Source organism: Daphnia carinata, chromosome 1 (genome assembly GCF_022539665.2).
Source record: "Daphnia carinata strain CSIRO-1 chromosome 1, CSIRO_AGI_Dcar_HiC_V3, whole genome shotgun sequence".
In the NCBI taxonomy this organism is placed as follows: domain Eukaryota; kingdom Metazoa; phylum Arthropoda; class Branchiopoda; order Diplostraca; family Daphniidae; genus Daphnia; species Daphnia carinata.
The window spans coordinates 9,608,432-9,623,826 of NC_081331.1; the positions used below are offsets into that span (position 1 = coordinate 9,608,432).

General features: G+C 40.1%; 3 protein-coding genes across 3 annotated transcripts in view; 2 read left to right on the top strand and 1 right to left on the bottom strand.

Moving 5' to 3' along the window:
• Positions 1–15,395, top strand: part of LOC130695491 (lysosomal aspartic protease-like) — a 101,378-nt gene that overhangs the window by 85,090 nt on the left and 893 nt on the right. The window contains exons 2-7 of the mRNA XM_057518633.1: positions 14,291–14,369; positions 14,456–14,582; positions 14,645–14,768; positions 14,830–14,900; positions 14,960–15,207; positions 15,268–15,393. Coding sequence (XP_057374616.1) covers positions 14,311–14,369; positions 14,456–14,582; positions 14,645–14,768; positions 14,830–14,900; positions 14,960–15,207; positions 15,268–15,393 — 755 coding nt within the window. The 5' untranslated portion in view covers positions 14,291–14,310. The remainder of the gene's footprint in view (positions 1–14,290; positions 14,370–14,455; positions 14,583–14,644; positions 14,769–14,829; positions 14,901–14,959; positions 15,208–15,267; positions 15,394–15,395) is intronic.
• Positions 328–7,531, bottom strand: LOC130695575 (somatomedin-B and thrombospondin type-1 domain-containing protein-like). The gene is made up of 6 exons (XM_057518739.1): positions 7,190–7,531; positions 5,097–5,207; positions 3,767–3,862; positions 1,126–1,255; positions 923–999; positions 328–827 (listed from the first exon to the last, which is right to left on the bottom strand). Exons 1-6 carry the CDS (start codon positions 7,482–7,484, stop codon positions 613–615), a joined length of 924 nt encoding a protein of 307 aa, XP_057374722.1. The 5' UTR covers positions 7,485–7,531; the 3' UTR covers positions 328–612.
• Positions 11,815–13,806, top strand: LOC130695481 (lysosomal aspartic protease-like). Its single transcript, XM_057518619.2, has 10 exons — positions 11,815–11,922; positions 12,013–12,142; positions 12,215–12,338; positions 12,403–12,473; positions 12,537–12,784; positions 12,862–12,987; positions 13,084–13,138; positions 13,201–13,302; positions 13,386–13,478; positions 13,557–13,806. The coding sequence occupies exons 1-10, from the start codon at positions 11,855–11,857 to the stop codon at positions 13,728–13,730; spliced, it is 1,191 nt and encodes a 396-aa protein (XP_057374602.1). The 5' UTR covers positions 11,815–11,854; the 3' UTR covers positions 13,731–13,806.

The window sequence follows — 15,395 nt, forward strand, 5'->3', positions numbered from 1 at the left end:
TGTGCAGAATGCATATTTAAGCGAGCAGGCTTGGCTGCGCTCTTAACGGAGGATATCGTGGATCCTGTCTTCTTATCGAAGGTAACGAATCGGACAGAAACTTAGTCGACCTCAGCAACATTTCTTTACGATGCCAACACAATCTGATTCCATCTGCCTTAGCTATCGGATCGTACTTGACGGCTGACTTGGATGAACTCTTGACAAATATTAATACAAGTCCGATGGCTATCGACGTGTTTCGGGAGGTTCAGGTATAGAGATCTACAAATCGTTTCGACCATGTCCACTCTGTAGATAGACTAGTAAAAATGATGAGGTGACATGGCCGTTTCTATGGAAATGTCCCTTTCTGTGTATTTTCACACTCACATCAAACTCGGATGGGTGGGTTGACAGTAACTTGTTTTACTTTATCTTTCCTTTAAGCCACTCTGACAGTCAAACATCGTTAGTAAAAACAAAAAGACGAAGATTGTACGTTCGAACAAAAAAATTGAGAAATAATTAATGTGGTAGCGTAACAAATTTAAGAAGATTTTTGTTATAAAAAAAATGATTAAAATCTTTTCGTTTTTATGCGATGATCCCTTTCTTTTTCATGTTTTTGAGCTAAACGAAAATTAAAAGGGCGTCTTCGGTGCACGAACAAGCTGAACTGGAAACCTCCTGCGATTCATCCGGACGTCGGAGCCATTTGCCATGGCATTCAACGTTGGTTAATGAAGTCCATCGGGTAATTCTACCTGGCACGCCGTGACCACCGCAACGACCGCCCAGGTAGTCACGTGTAGCCCTGTGTTCGCATCGGACGCAAACGACGCCACCTGCACAGCATCCAAATCAATAACAAGCCAGATAAAAAAAAATGAAATTTACATTTCTATGGTTCTTATAGGATAGCAACATTAATTGAAATTACCGTCGTGAAGAGTGCTGAAGACTTTCTCTTTATGGCAGGCCTTGGACACTTTGGTGAGCTCGAAAGTCACGCAGTAACTGAATAATGCATCAGAGACCGTTTGATTTTATGGATAATTTAGCATGTCGTAAATATGCATATATGTTGTATAGCTAATCGTTTTGCACAGAAAAATAGTTCTCTTAACACATTTGGTGCCTCACTCATTGGTGGAGTCTTCCGAATGCTCCTGGGCTAACTCGGCGTTGCGGAAACGCAGATTCTTGCGGATGTCGTGGCTATCGTTCATCCGACGACTGGCACCAAACGAAGCTGGCAGCAGCATGGCCATCTCTGTTCGTGATGAGAATACAGAAGTTAGTAACAATACAAAGACATGGAGTAATATGTTTCGAGAAATACATCCACAGAGCGTAAATTGTTAACTGTGCTGACCCTAAACTCCCTTTCTTTTCCGACCCCACCATGTGTCCATAATGCAAGGTATATTGTGTGTTTGGTAACATAAACTGGAACGCTATACTTCCTCACGTTTTCTTCTTGCCCAACGTTGGCGCATTGTTTTCAGCTATGACAGTGCATCCGTCAGAGCCGAATATATTAACTTACCAAAACAAAACAAAAAATAGCTAAACACAAAAGAAGAGGATAGTTGAATGGTGGAAGAAATAACACAAACTTCATGGACAATATCGCATTCCATGAAATCGCGTGTTTACCAGCCATAAAAAAATGCGCGCATAATCCCGATAACTGTAGGCCTACATAATAACACACCTGCAGCGAGGGCTGATGCTCTCGTGCTGCAATTAAATTACCTGTGTAGAACAACACTGGCACGAATGTGTCATTTCGTGTAGGTATTAACGTCTGTTTTCCCTGCGTATTACATAGCAATCCATACGAGTAAAGAGTAGATACAAATGTAGTAAGTTGAAGGAACGCGGAAATGCGTTGAAAAGTTGTGATGGATGGAGTTGTCCCACTGCGCAACCCTTTCTAAAAGGTTACATGTGGATATTACCCGACAAGTTGAGAGAAGCGACTCGTCGGAGACTGCGGGAGATCGCTAGAAAAAAAAAGTTGGGAGTTCACCTGCTGGTTTTCTTTGCTGTAAACAACAGAGACAACATCCTGACTGAAGAGAAAACGGAAAACTTTTAGACGTTGTTTACAGAAAATCTAAAGTCATATAATTCCAATTGGAATTTATTATTCAGACTATAATTTGATAAGAAAAGGAGATAGATACGACAAAAGACGGGGAATTCTTTTCTTTATTTACTTCCTTGATCGAATGATAATTTCTTATATATCAATCGGGCGCTATGAGCTTTTCATTGTTAGATATACAATGGAGGAGACTTTTTTTTTTTTTATCTTTGATCAACTGCAAAGGAACAATCTGACAAAAGACGTAGATAATGAAATTGAGAATTGGAAATGATCTTTCTCTTTTTTTCGAGGGGGATTTCTTATCAAATTTAAATTTTATCATCGTACCCAAATAACCACCCTGTACACAATAGCCTTTCTCCTTCTTCGGCATCCATAGCCAGAAACGAAAAAAAAGGCTTGTAAATATTGTATAGACATCAGGCATATTCATTTTTGAATAGGCAATAAAAATTGTAACCAATGGAGGCCTCGAGGGCCGTACGCTTTTGGGCTACTTTCGTGATATATTCTAACTGGATTTTTATTTTTTTTTTTACGATGCCCTTTGCGACCCAGGGTGTGCATAGGGGCATTCCGAGTTTGTGTCAGTAGGTCATTGCTTCGTCATTTCTCAGCTATGCAGCTAATGCTATTTCCCATTTTATCCTACGTGTATAGGCGACCATGACCCTCATCATTAAAACGTTAACTTTCGTCTCCATTTTGTGCCAATAGACGGTAGGCTTTTGGGCACGCACATTTCTACGGACTTGGTACAAAAAGGCGGACCATCTAAAAAAATAGTGACTCTTCCGGCGAGTTTATAAATGTCGACACGTTGGACTGCGAATTCTTTTGTATCATGCACTATAGATGAAAGGCTCTACGCTGTGCTAGTAGATCATCAGCCCAATCCTTTTTGCTCAATGCAGCCCGGAACGAAAGGGGCAGTAGAGCGTTGACATGAAGAGCGACATCAGCAACGCTGCGCATCCGATTCTTCCCAGTCCAATTACTATCGTCCTCAAGTAGAATGTTAGAAAGCGCAGCGCATCCCATACATAGTCAAGCTAATACTGAATTAAAATACTTCAAACTGTAAAGTAAAAACAAAAAGTAAGGTTTTAAAAGATACTGGGTGGTGCTAAATTTACAACAATTACAGAGACATTTTCTTGTTTGTTTGGATCATAGTTTTAACGAGAAAGACCGAGGGCTGGTGCGCTGTAGATTGTAAGACCTTGTCCTATGTCTGGGCACACACACATGGTATATACGTCATCATTGTTCTCTTGAACGCCAGCGCATCATTCCGCCCAATTATCTCGTCGGGATAAGAGAGCACCCTGTTAGCTGTATCGATCAACTGCTTTTCTCTAGTACTCGTGAGAATCGTGATTCAGACCCGCGTTTTGTCCGAAATAGCTTCCTCTTTACTCTACGATATTTTGTAAAAAAAAAAAAAAAATATAATTTAAAGTATATCAGCGAAACTCCAAAACAAGATCAGTACTCGACACAGGAGGCGGATGAGAGCGGAAGCAAATAACGAGGGCCGAGAAATGATGTTGAGCTTCGCTTAGCAACCATCACGTTCTCGCTACTGATGTTATATTGGCCTTACATGTAGACGTTCCTTTTTTCCCGTACTATCAACTAGCAATTGATCCTATTTTTGATGTTTACCTTTCAAAGCGGCTTTGTGGTGGGTCGATTTGTTGGTCCCGCACTGCGACGTGCCCTGGCAGCCTCTTTTCTGCAGCGTCGGCGGACAACTCTTACCTGTTTATATTACCGTTTAAAAACCGAAAATAAAAATGTAGGGGAGGGTGGGCGTGGTTGGAACACAAAACTTATTTTTGTTCCGTACGATTACAAAAATCGTCCAAGTAAAGTAAAAAATATATAGATTTGTAGCCAGTTATGTCAGCTACATAACCGTATTTTTTTTGGGTGGGTTCGGCAAAGTTTAATGTGTGCTATGAGTAAAAAACCGGAGGTACCCCAAGTTGTTTCAATTGCCAATTCTACTCGGCAATTGAAACAGGGCATCTGGGCAGTTGAAACGTGGGTTTTCCCATAAGAGAGCTCCTGGTTTTACGAAAAAACTAAAATGACGATATCTCAGAATCTGGGATACGTATTTTGATGAATTTTTTACAGTAATATAGAGAATTTTAATCTTTATTTTTTAAGATGTTTTATAAGTTTCTATAGTAAATAAATATTATTTAATTAATTTTAGTAGTTTTCTGAATTAGGTTCTGAACACCGTTAGTAATCCAAAGAACGGTTAATAGTATGGAGATCAAATTTTTATAATCGAATATTGCATGTCCGGCCTTACATCATAATTGTTGTTAATGTCCTTAATTTAATTTTTAAAATTTAATTTCTTTCGTCAACGTTGTAAATAAAAGCACAAAACATTGTGGCAGACGATAAATGCCAGCCACCCAGCAGACGAAATAAAACACAAAATAAACAATAATTGAAAAAAGAGCTCTGCTAATACGCTGCGTAGGGAACACCGTTGCCAGACTACAGTAAAGGAGACGCGCATACGGAAGGGTCGCAATTGGAACAAGGTGTTCCCATTGCTCCGACCATGGGTCTTCTCGGAGTTTTAATTTTTATAGGTGATAAAGTTAAGCTAGAAAAAAATTAATGTGATCAACTTATAGCTTAATGAATGACGAATGATTGGAGACCTTTTTTAATGATTTTCTCCATCGTTTTCAGTGTGAAAACGAAAAAATTGTCTGCAAAAAAACAACAAATGGACAGCCAAAAAACAATTTTCTGGGATAATTCGAAAACTTTTAAATTCTAAAGCCTCCAATTTTTTCTAAAAATGTAGAACCCTAATTCCCGTTAGTTCAAATTTTTTAAACCAAATCTCTTACGTACTTTAAGTGGTAGAATTTTTGTTTCAATTGCCGCGTGTTCCAATTGCGCCCACCCTCCTCTATACTAATCAATTAGAAGATTTGAGACTGAATGAAGAATCGATTACCGCCACGGCTGGGTTCCATCACAATAACTCGCGTACGTTCTTGGCTGCCGGAACCGCATTGGTTGTCGCATTCTGACCATGGTCCCCATTCTGATACTTGGCAATCTTGCACTATGATTTTCAAATGAATAGAAATAATTGCATTAGAGAACTATAACTTTGTTTGACCTATTTCACGAAATGATAAGTTTTTTTTTTTTAGAAACTATAGATTTTTTTTATTAGGGTCTTGTTGAAGGGAAAGAAAAAAAAAGAAAACAAGTGGCAAGAGGGAAGGAATCAAATTAAGACCGAAAATACGCCAGTGGCGACGGAGATGTGGAAAACACCGCAGTTCCAGGGGCGAACGTGTGTGAGCAAAGGCGGCCAGCAAGAAAAGCAAAGTTGTGTTGGGTGTTTATCAATGCCCCGAGTTGTGAGATCAGCCCCTCCTATACATCCGTTTGTTTTTTTTTTTCCTTGTAGTTGGTTAGACCCAAAGAACCTCTAATTTTCTACTGACGAAAATAAAGAGCAACTTCCCCAAATTACAGCAACGCGTCTGGAAGGCCCCAAAACCAGTAGGTTTAAAAAATCTGAATCGCTTATTATTCCAACTGGCCGTACGTGTTTCGATGCTGAAGGGAGGGTACGGTTCAGTGTTGACGTGAGAACGATATAGGGAAAATATTACGCATAGCATCGGAGGGGAGAAGAAATAAATTCAAGTTGACGAGCGAAGAAAAGCTTGTAAAAAAAAAAAAGAAAGGCTATGTAAGGAAAATAAGAAAAAACAAATCACAAGAACAAGGAAAAAAAAAAAATCTTTCTCGGTGGGGGTTGATTTCAACGGACCGACCCCCTCCCCCCCTGTACCGTGGTCGTTCTTCTTCCGCATCTTTATCTTTCCGCTCTATCCGAAAAGGGCTCCAGCAACCGGTTTCTGTTTTAGTGATACACACACGCGAGGGATCGAATATATAAAAAGAAAATGCCATTGATACTACAAACCCTCAAAGGGACGAACAGCCAATAGATCACTAGATGGGAATCGAACAACAATTCTCCCCGTTATTGGATGATGTATACGCCGGTAACCGCAACAACGGTGAAAACATGGCTGCTGTATACATGCCACTACGTTACAAATGCAATTTCGTCATGAACGGATGAAAATTGCCAATATATGTACATAGTTTTGGACGAGGGGGCAATTCTGGGAGAAAGGTAACTGAGAGGGGAGGTACAAACGAGGATACAGCAACATTCCGATGCGACAACATTCCCCCTTCTCGGAAGAAAAAAAGAGAAAAAACAATTGAAAAATCTATGCGTATATCTAGGTAAAGAAAAGAGAGTCGGCATATAGAAAAAAAAATAAATGAAAAAAAAAAACAAAAGGAGAAAAGGAATTCAGGTCGGTCAAGTGAAATAAAAATGTCAGGTGATTTATGGATGAAACGAAAAGCTTTGGGCAGGCCTTTGAAGACAACCGTTTAAAAACGAAAATAGAATAAAAGAAACGATTGTGAAGCGAACTGTAAAACGTTGTTTTTCAATTTCTCATCAACTTTAATTGAATTACGATTTCTAGTGGAAAGCAACTCGTGTTAAACGAATTACACATTCCTTTTCAACATGGAGCTTTACGTTTGAACAGCCACCGTCAACTATGGAAATACGTCAGTCCTTTCAAAGTTATCGGGTCGTTTAGAATTTTTCCCGCATTTAACGACTAATTATCGATTTCGAAATTGATTTTCTTTGGTCCGCTGATTGCGATGATCGTGCTCAACACACAGCGCCACTAAACAGTCATAAAGCTTTTTTGCTATCGTGTCATGTTTCTTTGGCCATGGCCGGAAGACCGTGACGAACCAAATCGACGTTATTAGATGCACCCAATTACACACCTATGGCAGCACACGACTTGCCGTGTGATTTTGTATTTCCCACCGACCGCATTTCGTCCTCCAATGTTCCTACCGACATTTCCGTTCTTTGCCATTTTTCTGGCTACTGTCGTTGGCCTCGATCTCAACGTCCGTGAAATTGTACAATAATAACAATAGAACAAAAGAGAAAAAAATGAATGATGGAAAGAGGGTGTTTACCTCCGCATGTCTGGCGGTAATCGGGACAGCAGTCGTTCAACTTGAGACAGGCGTGATCGCAGTAGCACGGAGTGTCTCGCAGATCCTCGATGATGGCGTTTTGCGGTGTTTTCTGTACGACGCAACTGGCGTCCCGTCCGGTGCAGCACAAACCGGCCTCCTTGCAGCTACCCAGGCTTTGAGCTGGACGGACGAGAAACAAGAGCAAAAGAACTTTGCCCACTCGGGCGGCGTTGACCATCGACGACATCATCCTCCAACTTGTTCTCGGATTCAAATGGATGTCTGTGTACATCTGCACACCGTCTCGGCGCTAGTGCGACTGGAGCATAGAAGCTTACACTGACGGGCTGGGCCACACGGTCCAGTCATATACCCAACCCCTCCTTTTTTTTTTAGATATATTTTTTGCTTGCCTCCTCCCTTCGTCTCCTTGACTCTCTTTTTCTTCGAGCTTCTTCAAGCCCACAAAAATATAAGAGCCATCCCCCCTCCGTCAATCCATCAGCTCTTTTCTTTCTCATTTCTAGTCACCTTCCTAACCACCCCTCTTCGAAAAAAACACACACAAGAGACGGTTTTTTTTTCTTTCTTGAGTTTATTTGCCCGCCCTCTAAAAAGTCGAAACGGAATACGTGATGAACCCGGACCGCACTTCATTTCCTCAGCGCGCGCAGGCATTCACATACTCCGTGCATCTCTTCGTTTCGGTGATGGCTGGTGTTTTTGATCTATCGATAGGGTTGAAAACATTTCTTTTTTTTCGAGGCGGGTTGAATACAAACAAAAAGGACATTCAAATATATTTATTTTTCTGTGTGTTACATAGCGTGTTTCAAGGGTATCATCTCGTGTTTATGACTGTCAAATGTTTCTATTTATTTTTCATTCCTCGAGCTGGAGATTTTTCGTTTTATCATCGAAATGTATCGTAAACACACTTTACATTTATATGTTGTTTAGGTGTGCATAACGCCGAGCATCCCATGTAGACAGGGATGAATACAAAAAAATAATAAATGGGGAGGGTTTCTGAGTTTCGAACTCGAAGCCCATCAAACATTCCAATCAAAACCTGAGCCAACGGAGCCGGGCAAACTGGTAGAGGATATTTTTCAATGTCCTCCTTTTTTTTTTCTCTAAGAAAAAAGAGCGTTTGATCATCTGCTTTGATTGCGTCTCATACAACAAGGATAGGCACATGTTACCTATTTGTTAACAGCTGCACTACTGATGCTACTGATCTACTTGCCGGAGTCGGGGCTTTGCGGTCCGGTCAGCTGAGAGCCTGAAACACGACTGTCGGCTCTTTCCATTTAGGGAAGATGCGAAGGCCGTCTCTGCTTACAAAAAAAAACATAAATGAATTCATTCGGATGATGGCATTTACAAGTTGAATGAAACGGAATTGATACCCTCTGAAAAGGGAGATGGATGCTGGCCAGCTTGTCTGCAATCAGGCATACAAGATGCCGTCAATGTGCTAAAGAATATTTGGCCTAGAGAGAGAAATGTGCTATCAAGATGAAATCCCCTTGCATACACACCAAAGCCCCTTTCTATGGCGATGCCTTTTCACATTGAATCGTTCCGTCTGTATACTGAATTAGACAGCGCTGCTCGAGTGCAAATAGAACCGAATGTTAGACATCAACATGCTTTTTTTTAGAGGGAGCGTGTATAGTTTAAACGATGGACCATAGTGAAAATTGAATTCAAACAGAATGTAGGCGAATCTAGAACGAAGGGACGTGCAGACGGGAAAAGAAATGATAAGTATATTAGAAGGAGAGAGCACAAATAAAGGAGAATTTCATTAGACCACGTGTACTGGCTTAGTGTCGTCCGACGCTTGATGATTACCCAGATGCGAGAGTCTTTTACGTATCGATCGCTGTGTGTAGAACAAAAAGAGCTGCGTAGCATCCGCTAGGTTTTTCACGGTGTTTGTATATACGTGTATAGATTGGCTGTATCTTTATTTCCAATTGCGTTAGAAATCCCTTTAGCTTTTTGATTCTAACTCTTTCGTGTCTATTTTGATTTCATTATGACCCAACTCCTCCTAAGAAGATTTCCCCAAGAAAATTTTACATGCCCGCAATTTTCTTTTGTTTTAAAGGCTTGATTATCCTCCTTTCAAATTTTAAAGCTGGGGACGTGTTCCTGCCTCGTTTGCAAATTTTCAGTTGGATACGTCACGAACGGATTGAGGACGCTCCATTGGAAGCCAAGGATTTCAAATCATTGATCTCCTTTTTTCGTTAATTCCCGACAACACTTGCGAAATGAAAATCATGGGGATTAAATGGGCGCATATTGTTCGTGGAAATCCACTGCAAACTTGCAAGAGCGGAGTGAAAACCATAAAAAGTCGAACGAGAAAATGAACGAAATAAGTCGGAGATTTGAAATCCGTTACATTCGTTCTCTACTTTACAATCTTTCGTGATTCCTTTTATTTTCGGCCTTTCTCTTCGGCTTAAAAGCTTTTATAAGGCACAGCTCTAGATGGGAATGTTTTAATTCAGCATGATCGTGCCCTTTTTTCTGTGAAGTTCTTTTTTTTTTGTTCAATTATTATTTGATGCTTGTCTTATGAAGCGCAACCTTCATTTTGAGGTCTCTGTCAGTTCCATTCACATTTCATCGCCAGAAATGGCGACCGAAGCGAAATCGTAAAAAGAAAACCTCACAGAACTAGGACTTGAATTGAATTATAGACAGAAGGTCGGATTCTTCTCGACGACTATATTCAAATTTACTTGAAGACGGACTCAAAAATAATGAGCGGCGTTTAAAACATGGAGAAATCGGCATAAATGCATCGTTTTCAAGGCGATCCTCGAGACGTTGTAAACGGTTGAAGACAACTTTTTTTGCTCTTGACACTGTCTGTATGTTAGAAGGTTACGTATAGTCTATGGTATTGTGTCTATCATCGACGACCATGAATACGTCGCTGCACCTGAGGGATAGTCTGATGATTCGTTCGTCATGGACGTCGCGTTCACAGAAAGATCACAAAAAAATGGACATGGAAAACCTTCATCTTTTTTTTAGTTTTCGATTTATACTTTTACTTTTATTAGCCTCATGTTTTTTTTTTGGATGTTACCTTCTATTTTACTACTCGCCGCAGGTGCGTTTATTAGTAGCACGAAACAGCATGTAGATTGCGATGGACTGAAATGGGATCGTCGTGGACGAGTGTATAGTCGCAATCAAGTAGATTCGGGATAGCATTTAAACAACGATATGTTTGGTGGGGGGAGAAACCAACTGTCAGTATTTGCCTGGTAATCTGGATTTGGAAGCAAAACAAGCATGTGAGAGGACGTTTAGTACGCAACCGGCGGACCTATGAACTCAACGCTGCTTGTCAGCGCAAATAGGTATGGCAGATCAGAGGACGAAGTTTGCAATGATACGAACACAAATTATTGATCAGACTACCAAGCAATTTCAAGCTCATTACTAGGACAGCTATTATTTAAGTTCTGCAATCCCTTGTCGCAATTTCTTTTGTGACAAATGATGAGATGAAAATGTAGCCCAGATACGAAACGCCATGGTGTTGAACGAAGGATTCCTTCTTAAATACAAACGTTTATTTCCTCTGTTTATTGGGTGGACAGCTGTGACTAAAATAAAACAAACAACCCTGATAAACGTGTTTTTAATCTACAGATCTACATCAGGTATAATCCTAAGGTAACAGCTGAGCACCATAAAAGTGAATGACTTCTAACACTGGTGCATCCTTTCATAAATCGAGATGACTGTTAATCTATTTAAGGCTTACAATCATTGCGTGCCATCAATCCCTACGTTAACTCTTACATGTGCCTCATCTACAGAATCGTGAAAAACATACAAACATGATCACTCTGAAGGAAACGTTCTGGCCTCCAAAATGGACAACATTGAAATTTCTGAATCAAAAGGTTTGTTGTTCGATTTGAAAACAAGCGAACTGTAAAAAATACAAACAGGATGAGGACAAAAATCGTGACGCCAGTAGGATGCAAGATTGGCTTTTTATCATCGCTTTTGACGGTTTGACATCCCAAAAATCAACAAAAAGGCATAGTTAAAAATGTGTTGATAAACGCATTTGTGAAACACGGCAGATAAAAATATGGTCTGACAGTCGAGTCTGGAAAAAAGAAAACCTATGCTTCGACTCACGATGAACTTTACGCACTTCTATTATCGTAGCCTACATCGGGTAAAAACGTCTCCTAGATACTGCATCGAAAGAATGGATATCTATAAACGTTGCTGGGTCTTATCACCTTATGACCGAAATCATAAAGCTCTGTAGGACGTTTTGAGTCCAATCTATCCTCTTTTGGCCACCGACAGGTAAATAGGCTTCTCTTTTTATTCCCTGCCTTCATTATACATGCAAATTATCAGAAATTATTAGAAATACATTTTTTCGTTATAACACCGTAATTCCACTAGCTTTTAATAAGTGTATGCGGAACCTTAAGCGCTACCGTGATTGATTAAATACGGGGAAATGTAAAATTGCCTATCTTTCCGTAATAAAATTCTTCATAGTCATCTTTGTAATTATGATGGGGCGAAAAAAAATCCCAATAATTCATAAACCCATAATGTTTTTCCTAAACTTGTTCGTTTAATTTAGAGAAAAGGATGAAGGTCATTATCGTTTTAGCACTACTAGCTGTGGTCGGGTTTGCCGCGGCTGGTAAAGGGCTTAGGTATGTATTAAACACTCAACAATTTCAAATAAAAAAAAACACAAAACTTTGAACTTTCTTTTCTCTCTCCTAAATTTCTATTATGAAAAGTGTGCCATTGAAGCAGATGACCAGCGCCCGTAGAACACTGAAGGGTCATGGTCTTGCCATTGAGAAAATGCAACGCCGATATGGCAGTGGAAAGGCTGTTGGACAGGAGCCACTCACCAATTATCAAGATGTATGTTATATTGAATTTATGCGTGCAAAAATACGCATGCAAAAATACTAAACCATTGCTTTAAACGTACAGGCTCAGTATTACGGACCAATAACTCTTGGTACACCACCTCAAAATTTCGATATCATCTTCGACACTGGATCTGCCAATTTGTGGGTACCATCAAGCGAATGCGCAGATTCCAATTTGGCATGCAGTAAGATATCTTTAAAATGTCTAAATTAAATCACGTTAAATATGATTCTGAAAACAACAAATAGAGAACCACAATCAGTACAACTCTTCGCTGTCGTCCACTTACAAACCGAACGGTACCGATTTCAGCATCCAGGTATTAATTTGTTTACGTTCAATATTTAAGAATGAAGTGATAATCCAAACACAATGTTTATAGTACGGAACAGGCGCCATGACTGGTTTCCTGTCGACAGATATTTTGGGTATCGCAGGAGCTCAGGTATTCGATCAGACATTTGCCGAAGCCGTTGAAGAGCCCGGAGTTGTCTTTGTAGCTGGCAAATTCGATGGCATCTTGGGCATGGCCTATCCAAGAATTTCAGTCGAAGGTGTCGTTCCCATGTTCCAGAACATGATCGCTCAGGGTTTGGTTGATCAACCCGTCTTCTCTTTCTGGCTCAACAGGTTGGAATTCTCATTTTTTTTTTTTTTTCGTTTTACATTGAGCAATGGATTCATATATACTTTTAAATTGTTAACAGGAACCTCAGTAACCCAGAGCTCGGTGGCGAAATCTTTTTTGGTGGTTCCAACCCTGAACATTACGTCGGCGAAGTAACTTATATCCCCGTCACTCGCAAAGCCTACTGGCAATTCGCCGTTGATAGGTAGGAAAAGCTCTCCAACAGTCTTAGGCCGAACTATACGGGCTGATTTTAAAAACATTAAATTACTCGGTGCAAAATTTTTTTTCTAAATTGCAGTGTGTTGCTTGACGGCTTTGACGAATATCCCTTCTGCGTTGGCGGATGTGAAATGGTAAGTTTCGAATATTGCATACATTCATTTAGTCTTATTCATTAAATGTTTGTTAATTTTAGATCTCCGACACCGGAACTTCCCTGATTGCTGGACCCTCTGAAGAGATTGCCCTATTCCACAAACTGATTGGTGCTCAAGTGAACATCGTAGGAGAAGGAATTGTATGCAAATATTCTTACTACATTCTCTTAGATAAACTGAACTCATTTATAACGAATCCCTCCCCCCTTCCACTTTTTTTCAGGTTGATTGCGCCACTGTCCCCAATTTGCCTCCATTGACTTTCACCATCGGAGGAATTCCTTTCGTCTTGGAAGGCGTTGATTACATCATTCCAGTAATTTCAATTTCACGTTTTTTTCATTAGTTATTATCTAAAATTTTAAAAATAATTTTCACGTTCGTTTTTATCTAGATCATCGACCCCGACACTAACGAAACCTTCTGCCTGTCCGGATTCATCGGATTGGATATCCCTCCACCAACTGGACCTCTATGGATTTTGGGCGATGTTTTTATTGGAAAGTTTTATTCAATTTATGATTTTGGTGAGAACCGTGTCGGTCTCGCTACCTCCGTCATCGCCTAACCAGTTGAAATTGTATTTGAAATACCTGTTGACCTTATATTCCAGTGCAATGGAACAATAAACTACAAACACCCAATCCCTTGTTCTTTTTTGTTTCTTCTCTTCTCCTCTTCAATTGCCGTCTTCTGCCAAAAGCTTTATTAGCTTTACAAATTGGTTGTGATTTCAAGATTTGATATTACATTTAACCTCCTATATGTCGTATCATTTTAACTGCAGGATGACATTCGTGAATGTTACCTTTAGACGAGCTTGTCTGTGTGCCCAACTACTCCTTTTACTCAATCAATGGCTCATATTGTACAAAATAAATGCAAATGTTGTTTACTTTCAGCTGTTTAAATAAAATGCGAGTATTTGAAAAGCTATCAAAAATACAAACAAGGTCGATGCAATGCAATCATTGTGACGATGCGCATTTACAAAAAACAACAACTATAAAAAAAACCCGTTAAAGTCTAACTGATAAAGAGATATATTCGAATGTTAAAATAAAATGATTGCAGGCGTTGAACATCAGACGAGTAAAGTCGTTGCTTAGACGCGGAATACCACAATAATTTCTTTATTTCTAACAAGAATGAGGATTTTTGTTTTACTCGCTTTAATCGGACTTGGCGCCGCAGCAAAGCTCATTAGGTAAGAATTAATTACAGCGAATGCAGCATTTCCCTAAAGTCTATTTTCTCTTAATCATCCCGTTCATTTGGGTTGTCCGCCAAAAGCATTCCGTTAGAGCGAAACCCTTCTGCACGCAGTTCGATGGATGCCGTAGAACGGTCGATAGAACGCACAAGAAAACGATACAGCGGCAAAATCCTGACAACGGAAGACTTAGGAAATTATTTAGACGTACAGGAACATCCAAATTATTTCCAACGACGAGTTTCACTCACATTATATTGTTGTAAAAGGCCCAGTACTTTGGTCCCATTACTTTGGGAACGCCACCTCAAGATTTCAGCGTCATTTTCGACACAGGATCGGCAAATTTATGGGTTCCATCAAGCCAGTGTGCCGAAGAAAATCTTGCCTGCAGTAAGACGATTGCACCCTATAATTAATTAAAATTCATTAAATAAATTTATGATTTTTTCAGAGGTTCACAATCAGTACAATTCTTCGCTGTCCTCCACCTACACGCCGAATGGAACAGAGTTTAGCATCCAGGTAAAGGTTTTTCTTCTTTTCCAGACATCAGATGCAAAAAAAGCTTTGGTTATTGACAGTATGGAACTGGAGCGATGGATGGTTTCCTATCGACGGATATCCTTGGTGTAGCCGGAGTTCAGGTCATCGATCAAACTTTTGCTGAGGCTGTTCACGAGCCAGGGGTAGTGTTCGCCGCTGGCCATTTTGATGGCATATTGGGCATGGCGTATCCAAGCATTGCCGTCCAGGGTGTTGTTCCGATGTTCCAGAACATGATAGCCCAGGGTTTAGTAGAAGAACCTGTCTTCTCATTTTGGATTAACAGGTAAAAACGTGAATGTTGACGTAATTTCACAGCCTAACCGGGGGAAAACGAATATGGTAGAAATGCTAGCGATCCTGAACACGGAGGTGAGATCGTATTCGGTGGATCAAATCCCGAGCATTATGAAGGTGAAATTCACTACCTACCGGTGACACGTAAAGCTTATTGGCAATTCCACGCAGACGGGT